The sequence below is a fragment of the Podarcis bocagei genome, assembly GCF_964188305.1.
Source record: "Podarcis bocagei genome assembly, chromosome: 12".
NCBI classification, from domain to species: domain Eukaryota; kingdom Metazoa; phylum Chordata; class Lepidosauria; order Squamata; family Lacertidae; genus Podarcis; species Podarcis bocagei.
In genome coordinates this window covers 26,128,124-26,144,024 of record NC_138137.1, presented here as the reverse complement: position 1 = coordinate 26,144,024, position 15,901 = coordinate 26,128,124, and the positions used below count along the sequence as shown (strand labels likewise).

Here is a 15,901-nt window from a genome sequence, read left to right as displayed (position 1 = left end):
AGCCCAACTTCTTTTAAAATGACAGCCTGACAGTGTGATCCTAAACTGTTTATTTCAGAAGTAAATCTCATTGAGTGTGCTCACACTTGCCTTCTAGTAAGGGTGCTTAGGGGTACATTGTTATAAGCACTTCTATGAATTTGTTAATACAGTGGTACCTCAGTTCTCGAGCTCAATGTATTCTGGAGTCTGACTTCCAAAACATTCGGAAACCAAGGCACGGCTTCTAATTGGCTGATTGGCCCCAGAAACAATGCCGGCAGCCAAGATGAACGTTCGGCTTCCGAAAAACATTCACAAACTGGAACACTTCTGGGTTTGCGGTGTTCGGGAGCCAATTTGTTCGTCAACAGCCGTTTGGGAACCAAGGTACCACTGTATAGTACAGTCATTTTCAATCAGTGCACTTATAAAGTACATTTTATCTTCTCTTTTACTCTGTAGCGCAGAACTCTTTTTAAGACAGGGCCACGTGCCAGTGGTGAGTGGGGACCAGAGGCAAAAGTGGGTAGAGCAACAAATGTACACTTTACCTTTGTCCAGACTAGTTTTTACACTCACCCACACTCCTATCCTCCATCCACACAAGCAAGAGGCATTTTTCAGAGTTGAAGGACACATTCCAGCCAGGCAAAAAACACTGGGTACAAAATCGTGAGGGATGTGGCCAAGAGGCAGACTTTGATATTTCAAATTTCAGCAGTGGTCTGTGCAAGACCAAAAATCAGCACCTCCTGTATCTCGCTTTCCGTTCTTCCCAATTCGACACATCATAGGTGCAACAGCCCCTAGGCTCAGTGTAGAAAAAGAGGACCACATTTGGCCCCCCAGGTCTGAGGTTCTCAACCCTTGCACAGTACATCAGATATGGACATCCTATGCCTTCCAGACGTTGAGGCTACAACTTCCACACTCCTACACTATTGGCTATACTGGCTGGGGGTGATGGTGGTTGGAGTCTTAACAACAAACAAAGGGCTCAAAGTTCTCCAGTTCTGCTACAGATCCTTTTGACGTGTGTGGTGGGGAATGTCCTGTGGAACAGCGAATACATGGCCCAACCAAGCGTTAGGCTTTGATTATTTCAGAAGCTTTTGTTCAGAGAGAAACTACACAGTCCATGCATTCTGGATGGGAAGAAAGGAGGGTTTTGCTACTTGCCCTTTCAAGGAAAACAAGTCACGTTATGAGGAAAACCGCTTGAAAAGAACAAGTGAACAGCTTCAAGGCGACCTCCCAGTAAACAGGCATAAGAAAGATCGGGTTGCAAACCCCTTTAGATTCTGTAAGCACATAGTTCAATTGCATGTCTCCCTAAAGACGCCGTGTACTGATCGTCCTGTGTTTCAGCTTTGATGGTGCGCCTGCAATCTTTCCACTCACCGTAGAGATCCTTCGCCTTCAGGTGTCAGATATCTGCCAATGCCTCCGGTTTGAGGGGGTGGTCGCGCTTGGCAGCTCCTCCCCGGGTCCTCCACACAACCCTTTCCATAGCGCCCAGCCGCAGATACAAATAGGAGCATGTTAGGTTTCAGGTAGACCCACCCTGGAATTTGTTTGAAAGACGGGATAGCATCGCTGTTTGAAAACAAATATTGATTCAAGTGGCTTGTCCACGCATAACTCGGTATAGGGATCCGGCTCTCAAGGGGTAACTAAGAAAGTCTTAAAAAATGCATTTCTGAATTCGCACGTTTAGGAATTCAACATTTATTGCACCAACCATGCTCCCCCCCCGCCCAGCAATTTAAGTGTTATTTATTAAATTTATATATACCGCCTTTCATTCTTGGATCTCAGGGCGGTTCACAACATAAAATAAAGTCGCTTAAGTGCCTAGGATCGCAGCTAGTTCATACGCGTATTTGTTTCTCCAAAGTCTCTGCGTTCAATACTGCTGCGTTCCATGCGCAGGAGTAAGTCCCATTGAAATCAGGGGGGGGGGGGTTCAATGCCGTCCCGCAGCACTGTCGAGCGCCCTGGGACTTTTAAATTATTATTACTATTTCTTTTGCGTCTCAACGCGCCTGTGCGTCAACAGGAGGCGCAGCGGGGCCTATGAAAGCGCGCAAGTCCTACGAAGTCTGCGCTGTTCCATCCTCCCAACCACCGTCGGCAGCCGCGTGGCTTGCAAAGGGCGCAAGTTTGCGCTTGCTGGTGCCTTGCGGAGGGGTGTGTGTGGGTCTTTCTGTGACTTTTCCGCCGACTCCGCTTCTCGTTCAAGGTTCTGTGCCATTCAAAAGGATTGGTGCGTTCCTGGACGGACGGGAGAGCAAGAGGAGGCGGCGGCTGAAGGCGACGCGTAAGTGGCGTCGAGCCTTAGCAAAATGGCGGGGCGTCTTCTTTCAAGCGCCAGATTATGGAAAGGCTTCATCTGAGGGAAAAACAGGCCTGTTACCGTGTGCCTCTGCTTTCCTTTGAATCTTAAATATGTGAGGGGTGGGTGGGTGTGTTTTGAGGCAGGTGGACGGCAGGTTTTTTGCATTTATATAGCGCTTTACACGCCCCCCCGTACTTTTATCTCTGCAAACCTGACGGCTCTCCTGAAAGAGAGGCCAGCCCATATTAACATCCTCGGGGTTCAGGGGCGGGGTGGGGGGGAGAGACTAAAAGCCTTTTGTAGTGTCTTCACACGTGTGGTAAAACTTCGGTGTGGAGGAGACCTGACAGCTCACATTTTTACACATACTGTCCTTGCTGTATGTTGTAGGTTTAGGAATAGACTTAGGACATAGAAATTAATAAAATTATAGGATTATTATTTGGGGTGGGAAGGGAGAAATACAAGATGCAAAGGAATTATTGGGTCGTCGTCTCCTTGTTCTTTAGCATCACTCATAGCCGAGTAAGATTGTCTTCCATAAACACAGTTTTAACAATGAGTCCGTAAGTGACTGTGGAGGCCAATTCTGGACCCACACGCCCTTCCACAGTGGGGACATTGGTTTGCAGGCGGGAGTTGATCACGGTGTGGATTTGCCAAGCATGCCTTCCTCTTAGCACGTTTCTCCCTTGCTAAGACGAGTGTCTTCAAAGCCCATGACACCTTTGGTAAAGGGTGTTCTCCAGTTGGAGTGCTTGCAGGCCTGTGTTTCCCAGTTGTCAGTGTTTATACTACATTTTTAAAGATTTGCCTTGAGACAGTCTTTAAACCTCATTTGTTGACCACCAGCATTATGTTTTCCATTTTTAAGTTCGGAATAGAGTGGCCAAGTTAAGGCCATTAAGGGAAGAATAGGGAGCCATTAAGGGTCGTTAACAAGACAAGGGCCCTAAGTATGACCAGAGACTGGGGATTTGGAAGATTGCCCTGGTAACTGCTCTGGGGAAGGGCAAGGGGATTCTGGGAAGAAGAAGGGGGAGGGGAAGGCTGGGATACATCTTTGAGGGAAGCCGCCTCTGGAAATGTGCGTGCTGAAGGTGCAAATAGGCCCTATCTAGGGTTGCCATATTTCAGAAAGTGAAAATCCAGACCACGAAACTTGTTGAGCTGCTTTATTGGGGTGGGGGCGCAAAGTTGTTGAGCTCAATCAGGAAAGAGATATTTGGTTCATGGTAGATAATCCATTGAAAGTGTCAATGCCGTCTGCTGGCAGCTGCAAAGAATACAAATTCCATGCTAGGGATTATTGGGAAATTCCATGGTAGGGATTATTCGCTCAAAATAGAACTGGCTGTATTGAAATACCCTATATATGTCCTTGACTGGAATATTGTGTACAGTTGCCATATACCGAAAGGATATTGTAAGGCTGGAAAATGGCAACCAAATTTATGGTGGGATTGGAACACCTTGCCTATGAGGAAAGGCTAAAGCAGCTGGCACTTTTTAGTTTAGAAGGTAGGTGTGTAAGGTGGGACATGATGTGAGGCTTGTAACGTTATGTACGGTGTGGAGAAAGTTGGTAGAACATAAGAACCTTGCTGGATCAGGCCGAAGGTTCGTTTAGTCCAGCATCGCATCTCACAGTGACTGATCAGATGCCTATGGGAAGCCTTCTAGGCAGGACTTGAGTGTAATGCTTCTACTTATATAGCCACAATGGTTAGTAGCCATTGGTAGCCTTATTCTTCATTCTTGAAAAATCTCCCACATAGATTTGTCTTCTGATGTAAGACGTGCATTTTTAAGGCTCTGGAAATGTGCTGAAGTTGGGTAATGGGGATTGCTGAAAGTTGTGGGAGGAAGAGAAGGATGTAAAAACTCCATACTATAGTCTTTATAAGTTACTTCTAGCTTAAGGTTACCAGATTTTTTTCAATGAATCTGGGGACACTTTTCAACATCAATGGATTTTGTATGGGGACCGATTTGTAAATCCGGGGACTGTTCCTGGGAAATGGGGATGTCTGGTAACCTTATTCTAGCTGTTTTCTATAGGTTCTGCCGTGGCCATGGGGAACCCCCCCCCCACAGGTCAGGCCAGGTAGCACCAGAATCTCTTCATCCCCAGGTAGGCAGTTGGACTGTCTGTGACACCTAGATCTTCCTGGAGGCAATCGCATGGTATCTGATGAACATCCTGGGGAAGGAGGAGGAGACGAAACAGTGACGTAAAATTTACACTTCAGTCTATAGGGGTACTAAGCTGTGTATCTCATGTTTAATCAACATGGCACTCCGCTTTGGACTATCGTTACATAAACATTTTTCTCATGGATCATGTCTTGTTTTAGGTTCTGCTGATATGGAAGAGGATTCAGGATATAATAAAGGTACACATACTAATATTGTTTTACTTCTTTAACGCTGAATTCATGAGCTGACTTGTAATTCTTTCTGCCCACAGTTGTTAGCTGCCATGTTGAAGATGCTATAACATTTTGGGCACAGGTAAGGTTAAGATTGTGGGAAGTGATGAATGACTAACTGAATAAAGTGGGATCAGGGCAACTAACTAATTATTAAATTTGGCAAAAGCAAGTCTTTGCCCATATTTTTATGAGCACGCCTTAAAACTGTACCCCTTCTTATATTAGTAGTGTAAAAGGCCTTTCATATAAATGTTAACTTCAAGTTTAATTTGTGCCATTCAGGATATTAATAGACATAGCGACATATTGAAGACTAGCCGTTCTCTAGCTGAAATCTGTCCTCTAGCCAGCCCAGTCTTTGGCAATCCTGATCTTACCAGGGTAAGTTGTACATGTTGTTTCTTGGTTCCTATAAGTATAAGAACATCTAATAGGCATCATTTGAATTTACAGTCCTGTGTATGCAAATTTGAAAAGTTCAGTTGTGTTTTTTGACTCAGGAAGTGGGGTTACAGTGGTAAAGATGAATTGTATCAGCTATTCAGTTGCTCATTTGGCATTTTTGGTTGAATTTGAAGATTTTCGTCTTGATTGTTATCTTTATTACAGTGGTAACACTTTTGGAATGCAGAGTTAAATTTTCTACTGTGTGTAAGCTTGGTTGACAGTATATTTAAGTGACTTCCTTAAGAACTAGTGTTATACTGCATACTTCTGCATAAGTGTATGTGTTCAAACATTTAAGCATCTTCAAAAGGCAGCTCTATATCTGTATTCATGAGAAGGTTGCTGCCACCTAAACACTACAGAATAAACCACTGAATTAAAAACATCTGAAGAAAATGTCTTGCAAATACATGCAGGCTTATGAAGTGACCTGTGGGTTGTTGTTTTTTTTAATTTGCAGATCTATGGAGGATGCTTTTCTGAAGATAAATGTTGGTACAGATGCAAAGTACTGAAGGTTATCAATATTGAAAAGGCAAGGAATTCCTACTCAGATTGATTTCCGAAATACAGTCTGCAATCTTTTAAGTTCAAATCTTAGTTGATAATAGCTTGGATACTGCCTTCCTGAAATCATTGAGTCCAAATCTTACTTGATAGTGCTATTTCATGTTGATGGTTTCAAGTCTAATGATGAGCCCTGCTTGATCAGGCCTAGCTAATCCAACATCTTTCTGCCTAGTTTCTGTACTAAACTTTAAGGAACTGCTAACTTGGATTTTAAGAAACAGGGCAGAAACTTCTCAAATAACATAAGATTACTGTCATTTCTTTGGGCTTTTTAATTCTATTTTTAGTAGCTAGATGTGTGCAGAAATAGTTCCTATAACTAAATTATTTTCTGTAAGTGCTTAACCTTCTTTAGTAGTGGTTGCAGATTCCTAACTATTTCTTTAGTTAAAGTTGTGTGCATGTAGGAATGCAAAGACAACTGGGGAGTGAGTCCCCTTGAACTCAGTGCAGCTTACTTCCGGGTAGACATAATGTACTGTGAACACCATAAGCTATAACTCCAATAGGCAATTGGTTCTTATTGATTTGTTTTACTGGTTTTTGTTTTATTACAGTGCCAGGTATTATATATAGACTATGGAAACTCTGAGGTTCTCAATCGATCAGAAATAGTTGAGATTCCAGAAAACTTGCAGTTTCCTAGTGTGGCGAAAAAGTACAGGCTGTGGGGATTACAGATTTCAGCTAATCAAGATTTAAATCATTTTGACCAGGTGAGACAGACTTTTCACATGTGTATGAACGGTTCAGCAATCAGGAATGTAAAAAGGCAGTTGATTTCTGTTTTAACCTGTCGTGTTACAATCAGTGCTGTGGTTCAGTTTCCACCAAATGCTATGTTGTCCATCTTGCTGTCTCCTACTTAATTTATGTAACTATTTACATAGGTTTAACATAATTATTTCACACAGTCCATTTCAGTGTAGAGGAAATGTCAAAACAGTGTTTAGAAAAGAAGTAATTATGTATCAGTTGCAATCTTAAAAAACAACAACAAAACTCCAAAGAAGATTACAAACAAATACCAATCATAGTCCCTGGATTGGATTGATTTCTGTTCTGAATTTCAGGCAGAATTGCAAACAGCAGCTATTTCTGTTCCCAATAGAATTCTCAAAACATACCTTGGTGGTCAAGCAATTTCCATTGGAGTAGAGGGAATCAAATACAGCTCGTACAGTGGACGCTCGGGTTGCAAACGTGATCCGTGCAGGATGCACATTCACAACCCGCAGTGTCCGCAACCCGCAGCGGTGTGTCTGTGCATGCGCGGGTTGTGATTCGGCGCGTCTGCGCATGCACAAAGTGCGATTTAGTTCTTCTGTGCATGTGCAACTGCCGAAACCTGGAAGTAACCCATTCCTGTACTTCCGGGTTTCGGCAGTCTGCAACCTCAAAAAATGCAACCTGAAGCATCTGTAACCCGAGGTATGACTGTATTTGAAACCAGGAAGAAAAACACCTGCTTGATTTCTTCATAGTTGCCAAAGATCGCAGTTTGCCTGGGTTTTGTGTGCCTCTAGAAATCTTGCAATAAGCTGACACTTGCCTTTTCACTGTAGAATTTAGGTTTATAGATGTAATATTATATTATGTTCCCTTTTTTGATTATGAAGTTTGTCATTTCAAACTTAAGTGGCCCTATTCACGTGTCCTGTTAAGCCATGCTTTATGGTGGTGTGTCCAAGCTGCAGTGCACCTTGGGTGTGTGTGCTACATTTTAGTCATCCTATATGACTGTAGCCTTATGAGGCTTTGCCCTCGGGTGGGAAAAATATTGCGCCTGGGAAAGGGAAGTGGGAGTCAACAGACACTCAAGGAATAGTTTCGGAGAAAAGGCTTTTATTTCTACCATCCATGAACTGGTAGAAGGAGCAAGTGTGATAAGTCACAAAAAGCATGCACAAAATTCACAGTCCTGTGCACAAGCATATATACCCCTTTCCAGTTCCCTCCTCCTTTCTCCTCCCTCAGGAGTCCTGCCCCATGTTGAGGTTCCTCTGAGCATGAACAGAAAGCTGTCTTGGGACTATTGTGGGCTCTTGGCACCCTTCCCAGGAAAGGGGTTTCAGAGTGTTCAGATATGTTTCAATCTCTTGTTCTGGCATGGTTTCCGGACAGAAAGCAAGTTGCAACGTGGTTCTTTAGCAAGGCCAGAAGGCATGAGAAAGGCCTGAGAAACAACGGACTGTTCTCTACCTTTGTTACAGCAGAGCGGAATGTTTCTGATGCTTAGCTGCTGAGAAAATGATTTTGAAAAGCTTTGAGAAGCTTTGAGCCTGCTTTGGGGGGGGGGGTGACTTCGGGCCTAGGTGAGGTCACCTGTCCTCATCTTCCTTCATGACCAAGAGGAGGATTTTGGAGCATTGCCTCTGCTTTTACATAACCACAGTTTTCTGTATTGTCCGAACTGAGAGCTGTTGTTAATACTTACCATGATGAATTCCAACAAGCCAACTTCGTACCCCTTGGGTTGAAGTTGATGTGGCATTTGTACGGAGCCCCAGGTCGTCTCATGGACTACTGACCCGTACACCACTAATCCACTGTCACCAACCAGGTCCTCCCCGGTAAATCGCTTAGTCTGAGTCAGGTTCTTAAGTTAACAAAGAAAAGTGTAGTTTATTGCAGACACAAATAAACTTTAACTGCATTCAAAACGTTACTCTTTACCCTCTTATTTTATTCTGTCTCTAACTCTTCTACCTTCCCTCACACAAGAACCAATTGCACTAACTGTCTCTCTAATTCCAACTGTCTGCCAACTGCTTTCCCAACTGCCTTTTCCCAACTAACTAACTAACTAACTAACCAACTAACCTCGGGCTAAGCCCTTTTATAAACAGGTAGGCTCTGCCTCTGGCTTTTCTATTGGTCTACTGTGAGGGTTTGATTAGCTGCTTGTGCGTGAAAACGTGCTCCCTCAGAGTTTGTGCGCCCCCACAAACCTCCGTGTGTGACGGAGCTCCTCAGACATGTCTGCTCTAGTCACTAGTAGAGTCCGACAGTGGCTGTCTGCGGAAGCGTTTCCAGCAAAGAAGTTCCTTAACGGAAACGCGTCTCCTGGACTCACGGCGTGACAGTTTCCTGCGAGGTATGGGTCTCCCTATGGGAGACTCCGATACCTCCCCACTGTTCTCGCTGGAAGCCTCCCTGAGCCCTCCCTCCTGCTCGCATTCCCTCAGAGACCCACTCCTCCCCCTGCTGGTCCCTGCTTCAGCAGTTGAGTCTCTTTCATCCTGCCTGAGTCCCTCCACCACCTGATGCTCTGATGGCAGTTCCCTGACATCCACCTCCCCTCCAGGGCCCCCCTCACCCCCTCCCAATTCCTCCCCCCTGGGAGGTGAAGGGCTAAAACCCCGAAACGAATCTTCCTCATCTTCTGACGTCTCGAACAATTCTCTCCATCGATCGTCGTCCTGGCCAGCTGAATCCTCCTCCTCTTCAGAATCTGGGAACCCCTCCAACTCCTCTTCCTCGTCGGTGGTGGCAAAGTATTCCCTTCGGAACCTCGCTACAGGCTGAGGTTTACGTGGGAACCTCTGATGAAAAGTCTCTATTAAAACCTCGTCATTGACATCCTCTGCCCTAACCCAGGTGTTTTCCGACTCCGGTTCCCCTTCCCACATTACCAAATACTCTACTTGATCTCCCTTCCACCTGGAATCGAGGATCTCCGCTACATGGTAGCTGTGTTCCTTCTCCTCCATTGCTGGTCCCCTAGTGACCCTCCCCTCACTGTCTCCTCTATACGGTGACAGCAACGACCTGTGAAAAACTGGGTGCAGCTTCATGTGGTTCGGTAACCGGAGCCTGAAAGCCACTGGATTGACCTGCTGTATGACTTCAAACGGACCCAGCCTTTTGGGTCTTAATTTCTTACAACCTCCTTTGAATGGCAACCCTTGGGTTGACAGCCACACCTGGTCCCCCACCCTGATGCTTTCACCTTCCCTTCTGTTTTTGTCTGCTTGCCTCTTATATTCCTCCTTAGCCCTGTTTAAGTTGAGTTGGAGCTGGCGATGGATCGCTTCCATTTCTTCCACGAACTGTTCTGCAGCTGGAACGCTCCAGTTCTCCCCCTCCCCCCCTGGGAAGGCTCTGGGATGGCACCCGTGATTAGCCAAAAAGGGGCTCATCCCCGTGGACACGTTCTCTGCATTGTTGTAGGCAAATTCTGCCAACGCCAGCTTCTCCACCCAATCATTCTCTCTGTCATTAACATAACACCTCAAATATTGTTGGAGAACCCCATTTGCTCTTTCCGCCTGCCCGTTGGTTTCAGGATGACGGGCCGTCGAGAAATTAACCTCTACATGCAGTAAGCTCATGAGCTTCCTCCAGAACCTGGAAGTAAATTGTTTCCCTCGGTCTGAAACCACCCTCAAGGGGGCGCCATGCAACCTAAACACATTCTCTACAAACAATTTGGCGGTTTCTTCTGCTGTAACCGCATGTGAGCAGGCTATGAAGTGGGCCATTTTAGTTAACAGGTCTACTACAACCATGATGGCTGTTTTCCCTCTAGACCTTGGCAGATCAGTCATGAAATCTATTGCCACTGCTTCCCACGGTCTCTCAGGTGTGGGCAGTGGTTCTAATAAACCAGCCGGCGCCTGCCTCTCCCCCTTGGCTCTTTGGCATTGTTCACACCCTCTCACATACTCCCGCACATCTTCCCTGACCTTGGGCCACCAAAATTCCCTGGTAACCAGCCACATGGTTTTGTGTTGCCCAAAGTGCCCTGCTGTGGGGCTATCGTGCAGCTGCTTGAGTACTTTCTCCCTCAATTCCCCTTCAGGTATATATAACGCTCCCTTATAATACAATGCCCCATTTCTCTCCTCAAAACCACCGGGTTTGTCTTCCTCCCCTCTGAGATCCCTGAGTTTCCCCTGGGCGTATGCATCCTGCACAGTACCCTCTACCAATTCCCTTTGCCCCACCAAAGTCGCCCCACACACCCAGCGGTCCTCTGGAATGATATGGGTTTCTTCGGGTGCTCCCTCCCCCTCCAAATATTCAGGCTTGCGTGAGAGAGCGTCCGCCCTAACATTCTCTGGGCCTGGCACATAACAAATCTCAAAGTTAAATTTGGAGAACTCTTGGGCCCATCTCAACTGCCTTTGGTTGAGCACTCGCGCCGTTCTCCAGTACTCTAGATTTTTATGGTCCGTGCACACTTGCACTTTATGTTGTGCACCAACTAGCAGATGCCTCCATCTCCGGAACGCCTCATGAATAGCAAGCAGTTCTCGGTCGTACACCGTGTAGTTCCTCTCGGATTTGTTCAGCTTCCGCGAGAAGAAGGCACACGGACGCCACTCCGACTCCTCCTTCCCCGGCTGCAGAAGAAGCACCGCCCCTATGGCTCTGTCAGATGCGTCTGTTTCAACCCTTAGCTTCTTTCGTAAATCCACATGCAGAAGTTGTTCTTCAGAGGCGAAGGCCCTTTTCAGTTCCTCAAACGCTCGCCCCGCCTCCGCCGTCCATACAAACTTCTTCTTACTGCTGAGACAGTCAGTGATGGGCGCCGTCAGATGGGCGAAGTTGCGGATGAACTTACGATAAAAGTTTCCAAACCCTAGGAACCTCTGCACATCCTTCTTGGTTTTGGGTGTTTTCCATTCCAGCACTGCCTGTACCTTGCCGGGATCCATGGCCAATCCCTTGTCTGACAGGCGGTACCCCAGGAATTCCACCTCCTTGGTATGGAACCGACACTTCTCCAGTTTGACCCACAGCCTGTTGGCTTGCAGTCTGCTCAACACTTCTCTGACGTCTCTCACATGTTGCTCCTCATTCTCAGAATACACCAACACATCATCTAGAAAGGCAACGCAATTCTTGTAGAGCAAAGGGCCCAGCACGTGGTTCATAAAAGATTGAAAACACGCGGAGCCTGCTTGTAATCCAAATGGCATAACGAGGTATTCAAACGCCCCCAAAGGGGTAAACATGGTGGTTTTCCATTCATCCCCTTTCCTTATGCGTATCAGGTTGTACGCCCCCCTTAGATCCAGCTTTGTGAAAATCTTTCCCTTCCTCACCATGGTCAAAATATCATCAATTCTGGGCATAGGGAACGCCACCGGTTCAGTCACTGCATTCAGCCGCCTAAAATCACATACAAGTCTCGGCTTGTCTGCATTTTTTTTGTCCACAAAGAACACTGGGCTCCCCCCTGCTGCTTTGGACTCTCTGATGAAGCCTCTCTTCAGGTTCTTGTCAATGAACCCTCGCAACTCCTGCATTTCCCTGTCTGACATGGCATACAACTTGCCCACGGGAAGCTGTGCTCCAGGGAGTAAATTGATCTGACAATCAAAGGGTCTATGAGGTGGTAGTTGGTCAGCTTCCTTCTCGCTGAACACGTCGCTGAGATCTGCATACTGTGGTGGTACCTTCACCTTCCCCATTACTTCAGTCCCTGCTAGGGTGGCTTGGGCCCCTACTGAACCCTTCTCCCCTTTGCAGTGTTCTAGGCAATGTGCTGAACCAAAGGACACCACTCTTTGATGCCAGCCAACCAGCGGATCATGTAGAGCTAGCCAGCTCATTCCCAAAATAATGGGAGCGCCTCCCAGGGTGGCCACATTAAACGCTATCAGTTCTGTGTGCCTTGCCACCCTCATTATCATTGGGACAGTCTGCAAGCGGACTCCTCCTCCCAACAACTCCCTGCCATCAATCGTGGTCACCTGCAGGGGGTTGCTTAAAGGGATGGTCTGTATCTGGTGTTCAGCAGCAAACTCCTTGCTCATAAAATTGCAGGAGCTGCCTGAGTCCAATAGCGCCTTTATTTTTAGGGGGTGCCCATTCTGCAGCTCTAGCGACACTTCAATCACTAGAGCAGGTCGAGGAGCTTCTGGCACGGGCACTTTCACTGCTCTTTGGCCTGGCTGCAGTGCCCCAATTGTGGCAACCAGGCGTTGGCTTTTACCTGCTCCGCTCCCCCTTCTTCTCCCCCCTCAACAGCTCCCACCATCCCTTGCCATTCCTTCCTCTGGGGGCAGACTCTGGCAAAGTGGCCTGGCTGTTGGCAGAGATAGCATTTCCGGGGGCCCTTTCCCTCCTTCTTAGCTCCCTCGCTGGTTTTTGAAAATGCGCGCGCGCGCGCTGTTCCGATTTCCATCGGCTCTGCCGGCGGGAAAGCTGGCTCAGGAATGTCTGGAATGCGGAACTCCTTCCAACGTTCCCCTCTCCCTTCCCGCCTCTCCAAGGCTCTTGCCTCCTGCCGCGCTCCTATGGTCAGCGCAGATTTGGTCAGCTGATCCATAGACTCCGCCCTGGGGCTCCGTGCCAGCTCGTCTTTCACCCCCGAAGAAAGACCTTCTTCAAATAGCATTTGAACGGGTGCCGCCGATAAATCCCAACTCAGTCTGTGAATCAGCATGGTAAACTCAGTCCAATATTCACGGACAGATCGACTCCCCTGCTTACAAGCCATTAGCTGTCTGCGCACCACCCCTTCCTCAATATCGCTGGAAAACATGATATCCATTGCACGAAAGAACTTCATTGTGTCCTTTAGTATGTCATTGTGCGTTGCCATTAGGGGTCGCACCCAGTCTCTAGCCCCTTTCTCAAGATGCCCAATTACAAAAGCAACTCGCGATTCCTCATCAGGGAACTCATCGAACTGCACATTAAGGGCATATTGCATCTCTGTCCTAAAAGCATGGTAGTCCTTGGGGTCCCCCCCAAATTTCTGCACCAATCCTGGTACCTTTCTGGGGAATTGAGTGGCTCTCCCCTTCTTGTCTGCATCCTGAGCCCTTCTCTCCTCCAGCCTCGCCGTCTGCAGGGCCAGTTGAACCTCCAACGCTCGGTATCTATCTTCCAAGCTTGGACCAGCTCCAGCCCCTGCTCCTCCGGTTCCGGTTGGTTCGCTCATGATGCCTTCTCTTGCACAGGCAGCGTACAAAGACTGTCGGACTGCTGTGAGGGTTTGATTAGCTGCTTGTGCGTGAAAACGTGCTCCCTCAGAGTTTGTGCGCCCCCACAAACCTCCGTGTGTGACGGAGCTCCTCAGACATGTCTGCTCTAGTCACTAGTAGAGTCCGACAGTGGCTGTCTGCGGAAGCGTTTCCAGCAAAGAAGTTCCTTAACGGAAACGCGTCTCCTGGACTCACGGCGTGACAGTTTCCTGCGAGGTATGGGTCTCCCTATGGGAGACTCCGATACCTCCCCACTGTTCTCGCTGGAAGCCTCCCTGAGCCCTCCCTCCTGCTCGCATTCCCTCAGAGACCCACTCCTCCCCCTGCTGGTCCCTGCTTCAGCAGTTGAGTCTCTTTCATCCTGCCTGAGTCCCTCCACCACCTGATGCTCTGATGGCAGTTCCCTGACATCTACCTATTAACTCTTTCTCTCCTCCTGCACAGACATTTTCAAACGAACGGGCAAACGCCACAGTTGGCTTGTTGGAATTGAACTTTATTTAGTGTTACCAAAGTTTGTTGTGCCAAACCATACAACAAATTGCAATTAAGGGAAAGTAAAAGCAGAAGTCTTTGAGTTCTTCCTCACAGCCATGCAGGATGGGGGAGTGTGTGACGCCAAGGCTCACTGAAGCTCATTTATGTCACATACATCATTTTCTTGCTATCTGGATTATTATTGCATTTGGGTTATTACTGCATTTTTCGTTAAGTGTGGTCAGCCAGTTTTGGTAAGTGGACAACACAAGTGTCAAATTAATGCTTGAGCTGATTATAAGAGTGGCTTTGTGTATTCTTTATTCAAGTTATAAAAATGCTTGCCACACCTTTGCATACCTGACTTGGTTTCTGCTAACCCTGAGTTAGGGACCGAAAGCAATGCAGATTGGTAAACCACAGTCCTGGATCTTGAAAGGATTTATCAGCCCCTTTATAGCTTCTGAGATTTTAACTGAGCACAGCCCATACATTTCCCAGGTTTCTCTGAAGCCGTAAACTTGATTTCCAAAGATCAAAAACTAGATCTATCTGTGCCTGTCAGATAAATTTGCACAATTGCAAATGCTGCATGTATACCACAGCCTTGATTGTAAAACTTACACAACAAACTATTTCATAAACTTTTCTGAACTCTCCCCCCCCCTTTCTTTTTTGCAGGCCAGGAGATTTCTGCATAGCTTGATTTTTGAAAAAGAAATAAAGACGAGAATCAAAGCCACGTATCAGGATGGTACCATTGTGGCTGAAGCAGAGTGTGGGCTACTGAATATTGGGGAAGAAATGGCCAAAAAAGGATTTGCTGAAAGATGCAAGTCTCCTGTAAATAGTAATTCCTGTGATACAAAAATGGATTCCTCTCTCTGTCAATCCAGGAATGCAAATTCTCCAGCTCCAGTGTGGTCCAGCAGAGCCAGCTCTCCATTAAGCAACAGAGTAGGCATGGGCTTTGGTGACAATCCACCACTGAATGGAAGGAATGAGAAAAACGGTGCAAACCATGTGCCTTTTATTAAGTAAGTCACAGTGGGAAAACATTTTCTGATGTAAGAAGTGGTTTGAGATGTAGTTTGAGATGAAGTCCAGTACAACATGCTTTTGAAGGATGCTGGGGGCTCCTGGCCTTGAAACCATGGCCTTTTAACTGGAAGATCTTGCTTTAAAATCCCTGATTGTGTTGGGCTGGTGCCTGTTATGTAGTGGTGAGAGGATTCCACACATGTCCAGAGGCACTTTTTAATTCAAGTGATCCATGCTTAAACCTCTGAGGCTGCAGATTGGTTCTGAGTTTTTGTTACATTCTGGTTCCCTGGTCGGTGTGCAGGAGGAATCCAGATAACCATTGGTCAGCTGCTCCCAAAGTCTCGGACTGACAGGGACATGTGACCAAATTTTGTGCTAACTAGCCAGCTCCTGAGTCACTCCTCCCAAGTCATTTTGATGCCCCCTGCAGAAATGCAGTACTTGTTCAGCTCTCTGCTTCACCACTCTTAGCTGTGTTGTTCTTGGCTCTCTTTTATGCTAGTCTTTATTTTTCTCACCACCTGTGCATTTGTCATTTCCTTTGCTCTTGCTTTTCCTCTTTCCCGCCAAACATTTTTCTTCCCCCCCCCCTTTTTTTTGTTGTTCTCTCCCCCTCACTCTCCCCACCTCCTTTTCTCTGGCCATAGCATTGTTGGGAAATAAAT

General features: G+C 46.7%; 1 protein-coding gene across 11 annotated transcripts in view; it reads left to right on the top strand.

Annotated features, from left to right (window-relative positions):
- Positions 1–924: 924 nt before the first annotated feature.
- STK31 (serine/threonine kinase 31) overlaps positions 925–15,901 on the top strand; it is a 44,789-nt gene continuing 29,812 nt past the window's right edge. Inside the window, exons 1-7 of one of the 11 annotated variants that reach the window (XM_081164386.1) lie at positions 925–1,285; positions 4,678–4,716; positions 4,791–4,834; positions 5,038–5,136; positions 5,663–5,737; positions 6,330–6,488; positions 14,874–15,229. In XM_081164386.1, coding sequence (XP_081020512.1) covers positions 1,030–1,285; positions 4,678–4,716; positions 4,791–4,834; positions 5,038–5,136; positions 5,663–5,737; positions 6,330–6,488; positions 14,874–15,229 — 1,028 coding nt within the window. In that variant the 5' untranslated portion in view covers positions 925–1,029. The other 10 variants (XM_081164388.1, XM_081164382.1, XM_081164385.1 and 7 more) reach the window with 10 other exon arrangements.